Source organism: Gymnoscopelus microlampas, assembly GCF_963454915.1.
Source record: "Gymnoscopelus microlampas genome assembly, chromosome: 1".
Taxonomy (NCBI): Eukaryota; Metazoa; Chordata; class Actinopteri; order Myctophiformes; family Myctophidae; genus Gymnoscopelus; species Gymnoscopelus microlampas.
The window spans coordinates 29,778,061-29,797,987 of record NC_139962.1 but is presented as its reverse complement, the minus strand read 5'-3'; the positions used below and the strand labels follow the sequence as shown (position 1 = coordinate 29,797,987).

General features: G+C 40.0%; 1 protein-coding gene across 3 annotated transcripts in view; it reads left to right on the top strand.

Annotated features, from left to right (window-relative positions):
* The window catches only part of usp10 (ubiquitin specific peptidase 10), a 38,500-nt gene extending 19,794 nt beyond the window's left edge, over positions 1-18,706 (top strand). Inside the window, exons 6-16 of one of the 3 annotated variants that reach the window (XR_014602689.1) lie at positions 1,934-2,025; positions 2,831-2,940; positions 3,098-3,156; positions 3,720-3,823; positions 4,235-4,334; positions 4,692-4,872; positions 6,893-7,058; positions 8,410-8,554; positions 12,096-12,161; positions 14,151-17,542; positions 17,608-18,622. Coding sequence is in view for 2 of the 3 variants with exons in the window: in XM_084083968.1 (XP_083940094.1) it covers positions 1,934-2,025; positions 2,831-2,940; positions 3,098-3,156; positions 3,720-3,823; positions 4,235-4,334; positions 4,692-4,872; positions 6,893-7,058; positions 8,410-8,554; positions 12,096-12,161; positions 14,151-14,338 (1,211 nt within the window). In the remaining variant the exon portion in view is untranslated. Of the gene's footprint in view, positions 1-1,933; positions 2,026-2,830; positions 2,941-3,097; positions 3,157-3,719; positions 3,824-4,234; positions 4,335-4,691; positions 4,873-6,892; positions 7,059-8,409; positions 8,555-12,095; positions 12,162-14,150 lie in introns of all 3 variants that reach the window. The other 2 variants (XM_084083969.1, XM_084083968.1) reach the window with 2 other exon arrangements.
* Positions 18,707-19,927: the final 1,221 nt, after the last annotated feature.

Genomic DNA, 19,927 nt, shown 5'->3' with positions numbered 1-19,927 from the left:
AACTGTGATAAGATGTGATAGGATTATAGTGCTAGATGTCTTGACCATGGATCTTTTTACATGATTCTTTTGATGAACAGGTTGATTGAACACTAGGTGGCGGTAGCACATTGCAGAATACTTGTTGAAAATATTGAGTCATTTGCCACATATGTATGACCTTACCTCACCACCAGTCTTTTTTACTGGTAATGCCCGTGTGAACAGACTTGGGAATCTCATGCTAACCTCAAGCAATGCAGAAAAGGCACAGCCAATAGATCAAAGGAAACCAGAAGGCCTAGCCTTAACAGCATTTAAATCCTCAAATGCTATTAGGGCTTGGCTGCCCCCAGTTACAATCAAATTGTTGAAGATGATGGACAGGGTCACCACTTTGCAGACCAAATATCATCCTTCACATTGTTGCCACCCCATCCACAGTGTTGAGTATTGTGAAGGCCTATTTATACGTTGTCACTCGAGACTTTTTGCTGTTGAAAATGCATGATTTTTGTCTGGCATTTATGGAAAGCATTGCATTTGTTGAAAGTGTTGTGTGACAAAGTATAAATTAGCTTTAACCCTCTATTGTGAGCCTTTTCTAAAGTAGCACTCAGTGGATGGGCTTATTTTCAAATTTGATAAACGGGGCCATCGGTATGTTTGGAGAGTAGTTGACAGGTTAACCTGCTGTTCTGTCCACACAGATACAATTCAAAATAATCATCTTTTTTTTTAAGAAAAAAAGCATACTATAAATAATGGCTGTCTGATTCAAAATTTCTTCCCATTATCACACTATGGATCATCTGTGATTTGTCTGTTCTGTGAGCAAACTGGTTGTTTATTGTCCACAGCTGTAAAGGTTGTAAAAGCAGTTCTTTTCCAGTCTTTAATCATGTGTCCCCATTTTGGGCCAATTTTCAAACATTTTGAAAAACAAATGTCAAATCTACAAGCTCACAATGTGTTGCGTGGCAACTCATTGTGAGCTTGTAGATTGGCTATATTTGTTATATTATCCTATGACAAAGTATATAGGATATGTTTATTTCCCAAAGTACCTCTTAGTCATGTTAAGTTATTTATAGAGCTGCAACTTGTCTTTCAACTTGATTTCCTACTATAAGCACAAATGGTTGAACTTGTACATTTACAGCAATTTCTAGATGTCCTTGGACCTTGCAACATGGTCTGTCTTATCTTAATACCACAATTTATCGAACACCATGTCAAGTTTTCTATACTTTACATGGATGCTTGCATTGACTTACCATTGATCAATATTGGAAGATAATTGACGTTATTTAACACTAAGACATTGTTGCATCTTTTCAACACGAAGAAAAAAAACAATTAAGCAAGTTTCATTGCATTCTAGGGATTAGCATTCCAATTAATAATGCGAGATTGCACCTAGTCAGTGCAGGACCTTTATTGGCAGTGGTTCAAATCAATATTACGGCATTTTTGCTTGCCCGACTGCACTATATCGACATTCACTGAAGGCACGTAAACTTTGAAATACTGATACTGTGTATTTGTATTGGGTGATAATGCACAAAAGAAAATCCCAATTTGAGAATACTTGCGTAACGTAATGCACACACACTGTGTACAAAATGGCCTTTCCTTTTGAAACCTCCTGTTTCAGGTTCAGTTTTTATCCGTTGTCTAAAGTGTCCACGTTACCATGGGAGCTATGTTTTCAGTGATAGCCTCCCTTCCTAGGCGTGGTACAACATGTCCTTATTCTGACTCAACGAGGCTCGTGTGTCAGTCATATGCTGCAGGAGCAGAAAAAGGAACATTTGTGTTGTCTAAATGTAATCACATATTGACACTCTATGCCTACACAATTCACAATGACATGCTGCTGTTTTTCTTCTTCGTAGTTATGCATGTGCGTGACACCTTTTGTGGAAAATTATGTATTTGTTTGAATCCACAGAACTTATTGAGAATGTGAAGTTGATACACAAACCAGTGTCTTTACAACCAAGAGGACTGATCAACAAGGGAAACTGGTGCTATATCAACGCTGTATCCTTTTGTTCTTTTCCTGTTTTTAAATTTCACTCCTGTTTGCTTATTTCCGTCTCTTTCGATAGCTGTATGAGTTGGGTTGTTATATTCTGGCTAACATAAGCCGATTTTGCCCAGATCTGCATTGCTCAATTTGAAATGAAACCTGAAACCAGTCACAAGTTTTCACATTTTGGACAGTATCATAATATCAAAATGTCATACTAGTTGACAGGAGCATGTGGATAATAAGGGCCATAGAGGGATACTGTGACATTTTGAATTTTAGTTGGTTGTTTTTCCTCAGCTGACACTTGTCATATTGCAAGGGAAAGCCAGGAAAATAGAATATTTCTTTTAACCAAGAGACATGGCAAGCCAAAAAAATGTAGTTTCAATGATGAATGTCACCCAAGCCATTTTATAGAAACTCGAGGACACATCATTTAGAAACTTTCTTGCTAATGTGACAAGTGTCTGGTGAGGGTGAAAAAACGAATGAAGTAACACCTAAAATTCCCATTGTATCCATTTTTAAGTCATCCTAAATTTCAAGGTGCCGTAATGCTACTGCTGTAACAAAATGACATCCTGGGTTTGAATATATTACCTATTGCTCAATATGAAACCCTGTATCAGCAGCTAAAGACTGGGTATGAGACATATGTTCCAGTTTTCTAACACATGAAATTATTTAATTTATCCGGTCTTCCACAGTTTATATTCAGTTTAGAGAATTAGAGTTGTTTGTTTTTATTGTTTTGGAAGTGCTGTCATGCTGCTGTTCTGCATGACAGTTTGTCCCTTGACTCGGAGCACTCAGACCCTGCAGGCCCTGATTGCGTGTCCCCCCATGTACCACCTAATGAAGTCCATTCCTCTGCATAATGAAATGCAGAGACTGTGCACCTCCACCCCCATGATAGACAACTTGTAAGTAACGTGAGGTCCAGTGATGGAATAGGATCATTTTTAAGCACGCTTATAAGTTATATGCATGAACCGGATGCTGCAGCTGTTGGATTTATGTATAAATTCAATTGTTAAATGTATCCTCTGAAGTCACATTGTCGTTCTTTGTGTGCCACAGTGTACGGCTCGTGAATGAGTTCAACAACATGCCTGTGCCATCTAAAGCCAAACAGCAAGGTAAGATGGATGACAGCATCTCTAAAGCCTAATAGACTGCACAAGTCTTTAAGTCAAACCTACGTCCCCTGGGTCATGTAAGTTTATCCCCATTCAAAATTCCATAGACGGTTTTTAACTCATGTCATATACAGTAAGAACTGTGTTCCAAAAATAGAACAACATGTCTGGCTTTTTTGTCAGGGAGGTGGCTCTGTGTCCATGATATTCATTTATATTTGATACAGTCCGTTTGAAGAAAAATTTAATTAATTCTGCGGCGGTAGGCCTACTCGGAAACTACTGTAAGAAATCAAATAATTCACCGTCACCACTGAAGCACGTCATGCTCCGTAAAATGTCAGAAATTTGTGAGAATTTGTGTATTTTCAGAACGCAGTTCTTATTTGATGTGATGCTAAAAAGACTATAGTATTTAGAATGGGGAAAACAGCCCCATGTCACTCAAGGGTCTAATGGAAGAGTGCAGACTTCTGTACTCTATTATCCTCATATTAGGCTTTACTTATTCGTCACATTTTCTTCCGGTGTCACTAATTATGACATGTCACTATTTTCCACAGCAGCTGGTGAGAAGATAATGAAAGACATTCGACCCGGTGTACCCTTTGAGCCAACGTACATTTACAGACTGCTCACTCTCCTCAAGTCGAGCCTCTCTGAGAAGGTATGTGCAGCATCTGCCTCTGCACTGAAGAGATAACGGTATCATTACAAACTGTAATGCCGTTAACAGGCTTTTCTTATCAAACTGGGACAAATTGTTACTGAAGAAAACGTTCAGGTTCAGAAATTAAGAAAGGCTTTTATGAATCAGCGAACGCACCTGAATAGAGTCCTCACATCGGTCATGCCAAGTCAAACCTCATTCAACTTTTTAATTAATCAGGTGAAAAATGTCTGAATCAGGTGGTTCATGTCGACACTCAACATTTCTTAGGTTAAAGGTTAAACTAGTCCTATCTCACCTGCTAAACATTCTTGGTTAGGTGTGTGTGTGCATGCTGAGTCAGTTCTGTTAACATTGGAGAGGCTCACTTGGCAGAATCTATTAATTAGAGCTGATGACTGTTCCCAGGGTCGACAAGAGGACGCTGAAGAGTACCTTGGTTTAACTCTTAACGGACTGCATGAAGAGATGCTGGCTTTGAAAAAACTAATCTCACCTCAGGAAGAGAGTAAGTACTAGCATTTTAGTTGTTTTCAATGTAAATGCTGCATATTTACGCCATGCTGGAGCATCTGTTTTGCGATGTGCGTTCACGTGTGGTGTTTTCTGTTTTGAAATTTGCAGAGTGTTCAAATACTTTCATCTCGGGGGTTTGGATCTGTTTTTAGGCGAGCACCTTGTGTTTTGAGTTGGGAAGAAACTCTTTGGTGGACATAGAGCCTAATGCCCTATGCTTGTAAACTTAATTGATTCTCCTGGTGTTTGTTGCAAGTCAGGTTGTACATGTTGAAGTCGCGTTTCTGCTTTTTCAGGCCAATGTGCATACCTTTTATTGGTTGTTCTTTCCTCTGTGTTAATGCAACAGAGGCTCCTACACCCAATGGCCCTGAGGCCCAGCCAGCTGTGGAAGAAGAACCTGCTGATAAGGAAGAAGAAGGGAGCGAGGATGAGTGGGAACAGGTTGGCCCCCGAAACAAGACCTCCATCACTCGCCAAGCCGATTTTGTCCGCACGCCTATCACCGACATATTTGGTGGCCACATCAGGTAAGCTTGCTGATGGCACCTGTGAGTCGACTTGAGGGGCTTCTCGGAAAGAAAGCCAAGTTTAGCTAGATGGAGCCGATGTTTTTGCGACCCAAGTGCGCCTCTCCTGGCATTTCTATGGAGAAACACTAGTGGCTTGGACCCGTTTCTCTGCTCAAGCTGGAGTGATGGTCAGTGTTTCTTTTCTTCTTGCCCTGAGCTTATTTTTCTTATTGCTGAGTAGAAGAGCTGTAGAAGCGTCCTTGCGTTTCTTTTGCTTGGCTGTGGCTCCATTGCCAGTTAATACGAGTGCTGAAAGAGCATAGTGCCATCTTTATCTGGGCCCCCTGTGTTGGCAGCCCTGGCTGTACTGCTGCCCAGTGCTCCAGACCCTGTTCAGGGTGCCATCACAAACAGGCTTGCTACCAGCCACCTCTAGCTTCTCTCTGGACCGGGACCACAGCCCTTGAGAATTAAAGCCATTGTGGGCTGCCTGTGGTCAGCAGCTTCCATGGCCAAGCATGGGGTACACATTCACAAATAAAGAATCACAAAACAACTTTGAAAGCGAAGAACATGTGAGGGTGTAGCCAGCCTAAATGACTCTATGCTCTATGGGGGTCTGGTCTGGCTTAATTCCAGGCCTTACTGGATACACAAGGGATTATTTTCTCAGATTCAGTAACAACCTGAGGGAAAGTACAGTGGTGTTGATTTTCATCGAGCACTGTAGTTGTACAACCACTGAACTTGGAGATATTCTGCTGAGTTTTTTTGTTTTTTTTTAAAGATTTTTTTTTTGGGGCTTTTTATACCTTTATTTAGAGAGGGACAGGGAAAGTAGGCTGACAGGAAATGGGGATAGAGATGGGGGGTGACACGCAGCAAAGGTCGTCGGGAACGGGAGTCAAACCCGCGACACGCTGTCAGGCTGGCATTGCAGCCTAGGGTGCCTGGACCGTCACGCTACGGCCCAGGCCTGCTGAGGTTTTCAGCCACCATGTCAAGAGTAATTGGTTTGACTCGAGGAATTAAGGCAACAATCTCAAAATGATTTTCCCAATTTGAAGTTATTTAGTATGACCTTTTCGCCAGCTGCAGCAGCCTGAATGTCGGGTATGCCTTTCAACCCTTTGTGACTTATGATTAATAAAGTACTAGTTTGGAAGAGCACATAGAAAACAGGGAAAGAAGTGCACTTGTGTTTCCAGTGTCACATTTTGCTTAATCCATGAATGATTGAACACTTGAATGAGACGCATAAGATGTCTGTTGTATTCAAACTCTTCAGAATTCACCTGGAGATGCTCCACAAAGCGAAGACTGATTTTGTAGTTCCACAGAATGCTTCTCATGCTTCAGTTATACTGCTTTCATAGTAGAAAATGTGCCAAGATCTCTGTAGGTCTCTTTATGTCTAACCTATTGGTGTTTCTGTGTGTGATAAGGAAGATTGGAGTGCCCTAGCCTATAGGAATTAAACTGATTAATGGCAATTAGACCAATTGGAATCCAATCGAAAGCTATAATCCCAAACCAATTTTGATATGTTATGGGGGGATGAGATAGGATAAGAAAGGATTTTAAGCCTTTGGACAAATGGAAGTGCAAGTGATAATTAATGTGGACGTAATATTTTGTATGCCCTGTGCACATGAATTCTTAAGCCAAACTGTATTCCCATAACGGTCAAACTCATTAGAAACCCCCATTGGCCTCCTGGGAAAACACTGAGTGAGTGTTACCTTTAACCCACTGGTTCTCAAAGTGGAATCCGGGGACCCCCAGAGGCTTCCAGGGGGTCCACGGCAAAATTAGGAACAGTATATACACTTAAGCCCTATTTAGTTTCTTGGCTGCGACAGTGCAACACGTTTTGAGCTTGTAGATGTGTTATTTCAGGTTCTAAAAATAAATAAATTGTTATGGGGATCCGTGGCCAAATGCATATCAGTTTGGTTTTACTGTGTTTACCTGTGCTTATATGGTACTTATGGTGTGTGTGTGTGTGTGTGTGTGTGTGTGTGTGTTTCCTCATCAGATCGGTGGTGTACCAACAGAACTCCAAGGAGTCGGCCACCCTGCAGCCCTTCTTTACCTTACAGCTGGACATTCAGTCAGAGAAGATTCGCACTGTCCAGGAAGCCCTGGAAACCTTGGTTGCGCGGGAATCGGTCCAGGGCTACACTACTAAAAGCAAGCAGGAGGTACGCTTTTAATCTTCCTCTGAGACTAAATTCTGGGTTTTGGTCCCTTTGACATCAGTGTTGTGCAAGATTTGTTTAGTGAATCACAATGTGAGTTTACCAATTGAGTGAAAAGGGGATTTTGGTACAAACTTTGAATGTGGATTGCACCAATGCTGCGGCTGAAATTGCCTCACTGTCTTTGTTGATAGTTTGAAAAGTGACTTTAAAATATGTTATCTGCACTACTGTGACTATTATTCTCCTAAAATGTATCTTGGATGAAATGAGGAAAAATCACCAAAATGTACATTGCACTCAACTCAACACTTTGTCGATGAATTATTATATCCTATATAGTTTAAATCCTTAAATCTTTTTTTTTTTTGCTCGTTACCAAAAAAGTTTATATATCATTGCATTAGTTGCTGCTTCCATTGATTTGTGGACACTAACGAAAGGTTTACCCTGCATGCCCTAAGGGGATAGTACTGAAGGAAATCTATTTGTTTGAAAACCACATTGTTCAAGAACAGAGAGCTTTTAGCGTATTGACAGAGCTGGTGATGGGCACATCTGCTCTACAGCTGCACAACGGAGCCTCTTTGCCATGCATTGTTTTACAGGCATACCCATCTTTCTGGTCTAGAGCTGTTACCTTGTGTTTTCCAGTGGTCGACAAAGTACTCAACCCCAGTACTTGAGTCAAAGTATAGATGCTCCTGGTCAAATATTACTCTGACTACGAGTGAAAGTTGCTCAGTCAAATTTGTACTCGAGTTAAAGTGCTTGCGCTTACAAATATATTATTTTATTAAGTGTTAAGTATTCAAAAGTACAAATTATTGTAAAGTACATTTTCTTTTTCATATCAGTGCATTGCTGTATTAAAATGTAGAAATTTCCCCCCAAAATTCAAAGACTATATCCAGAAATGTTCAACAAATATCAATAATTGCGCAAATAGAATATCTACAAACTCAAAACGCGTCACACAGCGACTGGAGTCACAGGTCCAAGTCCAAATGTGATTCATGAGTCGCTGGATCGAAGCTCTCAGGCATACGTTTCTGACAAATGGAAGACTGTTCTTGTCCAAACGCTTCATTGTGTTTGTGCTGTTTTGTTCTGAAATTACAAGCTTAATGAAGATGTAATGTATGGGAGAACATTAGCCCTTTGGCCCTTGGAATAGGGAGATGAGTTTTTTTAAATTAAGCTTTTCCTGAACAAATGTTATAATATCATAACCTGTCCCCCCTATTCTTAATCTCTATATTTAGATATATATTATTCCCTCCACACTTTATCTATTTATCTTTGTCTGCCTGTTATTCTTTATAACATATCTATTTTCTCTGTTTTATTCCAGATTGAGATCAGTCGAAGAGTAACTCTTGAAGAGCTCCCTCCAGTGCTTGTGCTCCATCTCAAGAGGTTTGTGTTTGAGAAAACTGGAGGCTGCCAGAAACTGGTCAAGAACATTGATTACCCTGTTGACCTGGAAATCAGCAAAGGTATGAACCATGCATTGACTACTGTTTACCTTATTACTTGTCTCACAGGAACCCCACTGAACTCATACACATACAAGTGTAGTTAGCACACTAAAGCTTTACAGATATATCCGTCTGGCTGATACACTGCAATTATTTGACATTTTGGATGAAGTTTTCAAGTTTTGAATAGGATTCTTGATTCTTTTTTATTTTTGACAGGAAATTGTGAATTATTAGTGATAATTTATGGTATTTTTAGCATGGTGCTTTGGGTACATTGACTATTAACTAGTAATGCATGCATGCAAAAGTGTCACTTTTCGGCGAAATTCGCCGTTTTGAATCCAAATAGGTCATTTGTGTGAATCGTGCAGATCCGTTGAGAAAATGTGTGGGGGGGTGGGGGGGTGTCGTGTCGATTGTAAAGGCTGTGCCAGTCACATATATAGACTGGCAAAGGTTGGATATAGGAAGGAGGTTTTTGTGGACGAACGCCAAAATAAAGCTTCAGTTGACTAATCATGATACATGATACTAATCAGCGGTAGTTTTATTTTGAAAACCCGCTTCAGGAAGTTGTAGCTGCAGCCTGCGTTAGCTGACGAAATAGCTGCATTAGCTCAGCTGGTCTAGGGGCCATTGTTATGGTTCGTTGCGGTGTTGTGGAAGATGAATAAAAAGTTTATGAGTCACTCCGCTAAACGTTTTAACAACGTGAAAACCATGCACTGTGGACTAATACCGTTCTTTAGACCATCCGTTGCAGTGGTGAGTGTGTTGTTATTTTACGTCGTGTCTGTGTGTGCAGCTACAAACTTGTGTGTGTGTGTGTGTGTGTGTGTGTGTGTGTGTGTGTGTGCGCGTGCGTGCGTGCGTGCTCGCGCGCGTGTGCTCATACGTGTCGTACACGCGCGCTCAGCGAGGCTTTGCCAAACCTTTACTGTATTCTTTGATTTTGAAACGGTGTAGATTTAATGTTGTTATTTAACAGCCTCCTCAGCTAGGGGAGAATGGGATAAGTTGAGCCACTTTTCACTTAACCTTATTTCAGGATGTCTTCTATCAATCGAAATTATGAGTAAGCATCTATGACAAAAACAATATTAAAAAAATACAACTTCTAAAAAGTTTTTAAAAGTTTAAACTTGAACAACTTGAACAAATAATGTTTTCACTTATCAAAAATAATTGAATAACACATTTCCCTTGCAAATAGTCTTATTTATTATCTTAACGTTTTTTTTTAAACAATACAATGCTACTTACATAAAGTTTTGTTATTCTGAACCTTTTAATATTTTCAATTATTATAATAATATTGCAAACTTATCTTAACACATTGACTGCCAGAGTTTATTCCAAATTTACCCCCTTGGCTGCCAGCGATTTGCGTGTTTTTTTGTTTTCTCTATTTTCTGCATTTAAATGCATTTAAGTTTCTCAGGCCATGGTTTTGAACACATACGACGATCGACCAGCAGAGCGCAGCAAAATGACACCCTCGATGACTCGCTGACTCGCCCCCCCCCTCCCTCCAGGCTCAAACAGTCAAAACAACATGAACCGGATGTGATTGTCTTCGACAATCTCTGATCGGCTTGTGATACGATGTGATACACGACGACGATGCCTGATCGTCACCCGGACCAAAGAAAATAAAAGGGGAGCTTTCCCTTTGTATTTTAAAGCGTGTCCAAAAAAGGGGTTTTCTCTATTCTGGACGAAAATGACCGGAGAAAAACGATGTGACCCGGAAACGAATTTTTTTTTTTACATCCGGCTTCGGGTGAGTGTGACGTAGGCGGAAAACGAAAGTGATGATGAAAAGTAAACAGACCCGCGCGATCACAGATGAAACCAATGAAAATACCTAATATCGAGATAACTCGATCTAGGCAGTCGAGCGCTGGATTACTATTATCGAGTTAACTCGATCTAGGCAGTCGATGTGTTAAATGAGATATTCATCCAAATTAAATGTCATCCATTATAATTTGAGTAGCAAAGAAATAATATAAAATATGAATAGTGATTCATATTAGGATATTCAGCTCAATTACCCTGGGGCATTTGGTTAATTTTACCCCACAGCCACCATTTTAGACACATTGGCTTGAATAATTCTTCAGACAATGTCTTTGCTAAATTATTCACATGGTTTAATCCATTGGCAAATCACCAACATGTATGATATACATTTTTAGATCTGGGTAAATTAGCTTTGATACAGTCATTCTACCTGACGTGTAGATCTTACTTTGACCGGCAAAAAACAGTTTGTTGTGTAAATGAATGTTTTATAGTTTCCCCAGGTGCTTCCCAATTTCACAGCTAGGTGTAAATGATGGATGTTTACTATATTTAAGGTCAATCATCGTTTTATTTGATGGCCTTCTTTTTGATTGGCCTTTTACAGGCCCTACCAGCCTGTAGGGGAGGTAGAGAGTAACATATTATAATACCAGCCTGTAGGGGGAGGTGGAGAGTAACATTATAATACCAGCCTGTAGGGGAGGTAGAGAGTAACATTATAATACCAGCCTGTAGGGGAGGTAGAGAGTAACATTATAATACCAGCCTGTAGGGGGAGGTGGAGAGTAACATTATAATACCAGCCTGTAGGGGAGGTAGAGAGTAACATTATAATACCAGCCTGTAAGGGGAGGTAGAGAGTCACATTATAATACCAGCCTGTAGGGGGAGGTTGAGAGTAACATTATAATACCATCCTGTAGGGGGAGGTAGAGAGTAACATTATAATACCAGCCTGTAGGGGAGGTAGAGAGTAACATATTATAATACCAGCCTGTAGGGGAGGTAGAGAGTAACATTATAATACCATCCTGTAGGGGGAGGTAGAGAGTAACATTATAATACCATCCTGTAGGGGGAGGTAGAGAGTAACATTATAATACCAGCCTGTAGGGGAGGTAGAGAGTAACATTATAATACTAGCCTGTAGGGGAGGTAGAGAGTAACATTATAATACCAGCCTGTAGGGGAGGTAGAGAGTAACATTATAATACCATCCTGTAGGGGGAGGTAGAGAGTAACATTATAATACTAGCCTGTAGGGGAGGTAGAGAGTAACATTATAATACCAGCCTGTAGGGGAGGTAGAGAGTCACATTATAATACCATCCTGTAGGGGGAGGTAGAGAGTAACATTATAATACCATCATGTAGGGGGAGGTAGAGAGTAACATTATAATACTAGCCTGTAGGGGAGGTAGAGAGTAACATTATAATACCAGCCTGTAGGGGGAGGTAGAGAGTAACATTATAATACCAGCCTGTAGGGGAAGGTAGAGAGTCACATTATAATACCAGCCTGTAGGGGGAGGTAAAGAGTCACATTATAATACCCCCCGTTGACAAAGCGGTGGCGGGGGGCACCAAACCGGGTTCAAGCACCGGGCACCACGAAGGGTTTTGTACCCCTAAAAACGTGTTTGGTACCCCTAAAAAACTTGTCACCTTTTTCACCATTGGCCTGTTTGCATGCCTGGTAATGAATTAATCTCTCAATGCATTAGTCTAAATTTTAATTTCTTTTCAGACCTCTTGTCCTCTGGAGTGAGGAGCAAAGTTGTGAAAGGCCAAAGAACGTACAGGCTCTTTGCAGGTATGTGATGTATTGTATTGTACTGTACCTCAGTCAGATAATGTACAATCTCTATGAAGGAATGTGGTGTATAGTCTACTCGTACATGCTGTATTGTCTACATGACTTAGTCAGAGTAGTAGGGGTATTAGAAGTTGTTTTAGTTTTTGTTACCCATGTTTGAAATGCATTATGATTATAAGTTAATCATCATGATTTTGAGTTTTTACCCCCACCCCCTTACCGCCGGGACTCTTACCACGAACACAGCCAGTTATGTACATTGGAGCATCTGGCCAAGCCAGAGGCACTGAATCCTTCACGGTGGTGGGCAGGAACTTTAACCCTGTGCCACTTGGACACCCTACTTTAGTCTCTTTAATCTGTTTTTGAACCTAAATAATTCTTATTTACATAATCACTCTGCTATAATGTTACCTTATCCATTTAGAATCCAGACAGCTATTCGCCCCACAAAGCTTGATCACATTTTCAACCTTTTCTTTGTAATTTTACGCTAACCTTTGTGCATACTTAAAAGATTTCTATAGCTGCGGTAGTTATAATATCCGACAAGGGTGACTCTGTATTGCGGACTTCCTCAAGATCTTAGCCCTTATTAGAGCCCTTTTCACTGTCAGACAGGTCCACATATGGGATGAAAGGAGGCTTTCATTTGGAACTGCCTGCCCCCATAAAATCCTGTCCACTCTTGCTAGTAAGATATGAGTGCCCAGTCCAGCCTACCGCCAAAACCTTTTTCAGGACATAAGTATTGAAAAGAACTATTACAATATTGGATTTGTGACAAAAATCTTTTTTTATGCCAAGCATAGTGGAGTGTGACCTCCATTTCTTCAGTTATTGTACATTGCACAATGAAGAGCCCTCCATAGCTGAGTACCCCAAATCCTTTTAAAAGCTGCTGATAAATGTATTGGGACAGACCAACTCAAGGTTATAGATCTGGTAATTAGAATACCCCCCTTCCTCATCTCTGAAATTCTCTCCTCATAGGCCTGTAGCAATTATGACATTATCGCCTGATCACAATTATTTGGCTGTATCGCAATCATTTTTGCATAATTTTCAGAATTTCCATTCATCTGGTGAAAATGTTCAGACATTTCCAAACATTTAAAAAAATAGTGAAATATTATATCTACAAGCTCACAATGCAACACATTGCAATGTGTTGTGAGCTTGTAGACTGGCTATTTCTGCTATTAAATGTATACAATTGTTAAATATGTCCTGTTTTGTTAATTGTAAATTCATTTTGATTATCGGTACCAGTCATTGTGAGTAATTTCTTAGTAAGTTATTTGTCATATCTACCCTCTGCAATTTGTGTTTACAAAAACAGAAAGGTAGTTTTTATGTATTATGGTTCAATGCCTAAAACACAATTCAATCTCAATATTAACACATTGCCTGCCAGAGTTTTTTCAGATTTTTAGCTGTTGCCTGCCAGGGTTTTGCCATGTTTTTGGTACCTGTTCGCGTAGCCACAGATTTTTTTCCTCCAGTATGATTGATCCCCAGATGGTTTCTAATCACAGATGAGATTCAGGTGTGGTTTCACAAATGTCAACGAGGTCATTTTGACCTCGTTGACATGTTTGGTTGATGTTTCAATATAGCTCAAAAGCAGTAGTTTTAAACCAAAAAACAAAGTGAATTGTTTGTCCGTTTGAATTTTAACATTGAAGTGAATGGAGCAGCAAATCTTCGAACATTTTTAGCTCCTAATCTGTTCATAATTCGACAAGGGTTGAAATTATAAAAAAATGCAAAAAAAAAAAAAAAAAATTTTTTTTTGAAATTTTTTTTTTTTTTTTTCCTTTTTTCCAAAGACGTATATATACGTCTTTGGCAGACAACAGCTGATAATTAAAAGACGTATATATACGTCTTTGGCAGCTAATGTGTTAATCGTCAAGTAACATTTCACGATCGAGACAGCCCTACTGGTAATTAGAACCTTACCTTGCCTATGCCCTCCCACAGTTGTCTATCACCACGGGAACAGCGCGACAGGCGGCCATTACACCACGGATGTCTTCCACATCGGTCTGAACGGCTGGCTGCGCATTGACGACCAGGCAGTGAAGGTCATCAACCAGTACCAGGTGGTCAAGCAGACCTTAGAGCGCACTGCCTACCTGCTGTACTACCGTCGCGTCGACCTGCTGTAGACACCACCACACACACACACACACACACACACACACACGGCATACACAAACAGTACAAGAATATATCAACATTCATAACGCAGACATGCAAATATACACGCAAAAACGCACTCATCAACAATACACGTACATTTACACATGTGACTGCACACTTGCGCGCGCTCCCACTCACACACACATGCACACAGACACACACACGCACACACACGCACACACACACACACACACACACAGACAACACGCATACACACCCCCACAAAAATACACAGATGCACACACACCAAACTAATGAACAGGAACACTGCCCAACTTCTTCTCTTGCAAGATTTTCCTCTCCCTCCCCCTTGTCCTTGCTTTCCAGAGAACCAGCTTTTCCGACACCTTTTTTTCCTTTTTATCTCCTGTTATGTTTTTCTTTTGGAAGAAGAGAAACGAGCTGTGTTCAGAAAGATTTCCCTGTGACTGCTTTTCTCTTCTCTGTGCACCACTGCTGTTGTGTGTTTTTTTTCTTTTTTTTTATGCTGCGAGGAGGGACTGTTGAATGACTGGGGGGGTGGGGGTGGGGGTGAGGGGTATTTTAAGGTCTGGGACCTGAGACTCTTCTTCAACTCTGTGCCCACAACCAGGCTCAGATTGGGGGGTGAGGCAGGGCACAGTGGATTAACAGAGGATGGAACTATCTACCACACCAGGCTATAATTTGGACTGCTGTTTTTTTTCTTTCTCATTTTGATTATCCACTTTATTTTTTTCTTTTATTTTCTTAAGGAAATGGTGTAGTAATATCAGTGTATTGCCTTTTTAGTAAGGAGAGTTGTTGGCCTAATGGATTTTCAGCAGTGTTAAATGCCTGTTGGAGAATTTGCCCTCATTCATTGAAAAGGCCCCCGGCACCAGCAAAACTACACAGCATTATCATGTCTCTGCACTCCCAGGGTGATGTTCACTTCACCGCTGCCACCACCTCTCCCTCCTCCTCCTCCTCCCTTGTCCATTTCCTCAATTTTATGACACTTTTAATTATAGGTAATAATCCTTGAACCATCAAAAGAAAAGAGGAAAATCTAAAAACTGAATGGAGAGGAGATGCTACATTGTATTGAAACTTAACAGCTTCCTTGTTTGGGAGAACATTGTGGGAGTTTGGGGAGTTTAGAATTATAATGACGATCTAATTAAAAAAATGTCTTATGTGCTTTAAAAAAAAAAAAGATATGATAAAAAAAAAGAAACCTGTGCACATAAATAAAATGGATTGATGATTATAAGATGTGGTCATGCAAATGCAGATTTTTGCAGATATTGAAAGACTAGAATATATACATACATGCATATATAAACATACATACATGCATATATAAACATCAATCTAAATGGAGGTGACTGTTTGATTCCCAGAGATCTGTGCTGGTGCTCTGGTTCTGAGGACTAAAGGCCCTTGCACTCAGAGTCTGTTGTTTCCGCATGAAGAAAAAAAAACTTTTCCAAAATTGTCAACCAACGACTGGCTGCTACGGCGTCATTTATTCAACTGAACCCAGTTCGATTCCTGCATCTTCTACGGATACACAAAACGCATTGGACTCTTGGTGAGCTACATTTAGGCTGGAGAGGTGGCAACCTGTGAACACGGCATTCATTGCTAAAACCTGCTATTGTTTACTTCAACCTCCCTCCCTATCTCCTCCATTGTTCAATTGTTCTTTTTCTGTTCTGGTCTCAAGATTGCACCTGTGTTAATAGATAGCCTGTCGGTGTAGTTACGAGCCAAATTGCCCGTTTACCCCCAACTCAGCAGAAATAGGGGGCTGCCTTAGGTTCAGTATTTGAAAAGAAAATGTTTTTCTTTTTCTTCTCATCCAAATCTCTAAGTGTATGAGTCTAACGCTGTCAGGGCAGCATCATTAAGTCAAATGTCTGTGAAGTGTTAGGGAAATGTACCTGACCATGTATTTTACTCTTTTGTGGCTCATATCTTCCTCTCGAATTGAGGAGGCTGACCTGACCATGTTCAGGGAAAGTTGGGATTACACAATATACTTGGCTCCTAAGCTGAAGTCCCTCAAATCATGCGCACATGCTTGGGTTCAAGACATTGCTTTTGCATCACTAATCGATTGTGATGAGTTTTTGAATCACTAAATGTTTTGTTTTCTTTGATCATTTGTTTATCATGTCACCATGTTCTCTCCCCCTTCAGAATTTCACCTACATTTGAATTGGTATTTGAAAGAAATTACCCAGGCTAAAGCACAATGAATAAAATCTAACAAGTTCTTTGCTTGATATTTATTTTGTAATTGTTCTGCCTTTTTTCACCACCTTGTGGTGAAGAGCCATTTAATTTCAGCCAGTGTCAGAGTTGATCAGTATTAATGTTGCTGAATCTATACTGGAACAATTTATTTTAAAGCCAGTATGCGCCCCCTACAGATAAACAAGGAGAATTACAATAAGCCGTTGTGTCTCTCAATAAATTTGCTCTTCCCCTGGCTGTCTATCAACAAAACTATAAACCCACCGACTACCGCAGCCAAAATGAGAAAATTGTAGCCATTATCGGCAGGCTTTCAGTTCTGTCAAACACAAAAAAAAATAGAATAGAAGGTATGCATATCCAGCAAGGCTGAGGTGCTGACCCAATAAAAGATCATGAATCAAGAAAATAAAGTTTTAACACTGACAAACTCCCTTTAGATTTAGACTGGTATCAATTTGCTTTGCAAGTTTGCATATTGTTGCTGTCAGGTGGAAACTAGCAGAATAGCAGATCCACAAGCTCAAAACGTGGCACACGGTGGGTTTTGAGCTTGTAGACCTGCTATTTTTGCTACTTTTGTGTGACACTTGTATGACAAAGTACGGCATCCATTTACTAAAAAACAAAGGATATGAAGATACGTTTTCTGCCTGACACTAATGACATCTGGTCTAGAGAGAATCGGCGGATACAAAAACGAGTGTGTGGAAATTAACGGATGTATTTATGGAGTAAGCAGACTGGACTGGATAGTACTGGTTGGAAATGGAAAGGAAACCAGACTTTTTGTGGAAAACCTGGTGATCACTAGAGCACTATACAGGTTACTATAGATTAGTTGATTCTTCACCTTGTGTGATGTTTTGAGATGCGTACATATACTAATAGGGGGTTTCTCACTCAGTGTGTGAACTTTTGTTTCTTTCATGTTCCATTTTGATGATGTGAATTGAAGATATCGGTAGTTTAAATGTATCTAGCAATTAAGCTGGTTATTGCATGGATAAAGATTGTTGTAACAAATTCAGCTGAAGTGCATTCAAACATTGTGTGGGTAAATCTGCTATAGTGGGAGGGGGTGAGCAGATTTCAGAGAGCAAGGGAGGTGCCAAAGCATTTCAACAAATATGGCAGGAGCTTGGGTAGGGGTCATAGTCTTATTAGGAGCTTGCAGTCGGGCTGGATTTGGACATCATGCTCTAGTAAGGAGGGTTGAAAACTATATGGATGGCCGGCGTGTGCACAAAATGGTAGATGGTGTTATGTCTCCATGAAGCCTTCAGCACATAACTTTCAGGCCTTGTGACTCTAAGAGAATATTGCACAATGCAGCTTTAATGCCATCCCTCAAGTAATTTATTCACAGTTCTCTTAATTATCATCTTAATAAAGTTTATGTCAAACCGAAAAATATTTGTTGGATACAAATACAATTTTAGGAGTGACTAGAACTTGCTTTTTTAAGTGCACTATTTAGCTTCAATGGGACACGGCATTCATTAGTTGTAGTTTTCCCTGTTTTTTTTTCTCCCTCCCCCCAACAAAATTGTTCATCGGTTTTTAAAGTTTAAAACCTCTCCCAGGTAAACCAAAGGACATAGTCATAATGACCCTACTGCCTTTCATGTGAAACAAATCTTAGTTTGCCCTCTACACCTGAGTTTCTGTTGACGTAACTCATAACGGTCCACATGACTGAGTATTTCCAATGCTCATTGTAACATAAAAGTTACTTTAACTGTTCTGATGGGTTTGTAATCATTTCTGATGCACTCATCGTGGCATTGTTGGTTTGCATACTTTCCCTCTCAAGAATGTTTTGGAAGTTGGGACCTTCGAAACAGACAACTAAAGTACTCTGTTTTTCTGTTGTACACGTTTAATCTTTTCATATAACTGGTCCGGACATGTGCTGGTGAACTGCTTCAATGATGTCGTTCTGTTCAATATTTGCTCCTAACACTATTTGTCTGCTGGGATTTGTTGGGATGTTGACCTTAAAAAAAAAAAAAAAAGGAAAAAGATCTACAGTATACTGTCTTTTAATTTTACGCCTCCAGCATTCTACTATTTTGTTTATTGTTCAAATAAAAGATTGTGCAAAAAGCCGTTTGCTAAAGAAGTGTAGTCAGAAGACTACATAGCTTTCTTATTATACTCAAAACATCTGCAGTCTCTACACCTTGGACTGGCCTACAGAACAATGTGCACAATAAACCAAAACGAAAACGTGAAATAAAGGAGAAACTGATCCTTAACATTCCTTGTATATTTGCATAATTTGTAACCTTACTCGTGCACATCAATTACAGTCTGCCCCACACTGCTCATTTGTCTCTCTTGGCCTACCATGTCAACATACAGCCTGTATCACGTTTCCACTATGTTGTATATCTCCCCTGCTGTGGTCTAGCTAGTTGCCTCCAGTGGCTGACAAAGTACTCAGATTTCTTTACTTAAGTAAAAGTAGCAATACCACAATCTAAAATTACTGTTAGTAAAGTAAAAGGCATGTATTTAACATTTTACTTGAATAAGAGGTATCAAAATATGCTTATAGTACCAAAGTAAAATACTCATATTCCATTATAAGCTCACAACGTGTGGCATCGAGACACCTTGTGAGCTTGTAGATTGGCTATGTTTGAATAGCCGAAAGATAGTATAGGCCAGGGCTTAAGTTGTTAATGTAATTTTGAATAGCCGAAGGATAGAATAGGGCTTAAGTGTTTAATGTATGTTTTATACTAATCATTGAAATCTGAAAAGTAACTAGTTACTCCAGTAACTAGTTACTCCACTAGTAACTAAAGCTGTCAAATAATTGTAGTGAAGTAGAAAGTACCTCAAAATCGTACTTAAGTACAGTACTTGAGTAAATATACTTGGTGGCTGTGTCTTTTAGGGCCAGTGGGTGAGCTTGCCTCGGGTTTACGGAAATCATGGCCCATTATAGAAGAATCTGCCAAGTAAGGTTTTTCTCCCTGTCTGTATTTCTTACAAAACTACAAGTTTGGCCTTCTGCTGAGATGCAGAGTGCGGTTTTGCTCTTAAGGCTTAAACGTATCATTAAGCGTAATATTTTCCTTGTTAATGTCACGACGCAACTAAAGATCACCTTTTTATAGGCCTATGGCCTGCAGGGAAAATTACAGCCCTGGACACCCACTGATGGACCACCTATACTCAGAGCAGTGTCTTTTTCAGCCACTCCGAGGAGTGATCCACTGTAATGGTTGCCTGCTCTCCCTCTTGTCTTTTTTTAGGCCTTTGAGTGGTTGGTTCTAACTATACAAGGCATATTTTTCAACACAAGCCGGTAATTTCTA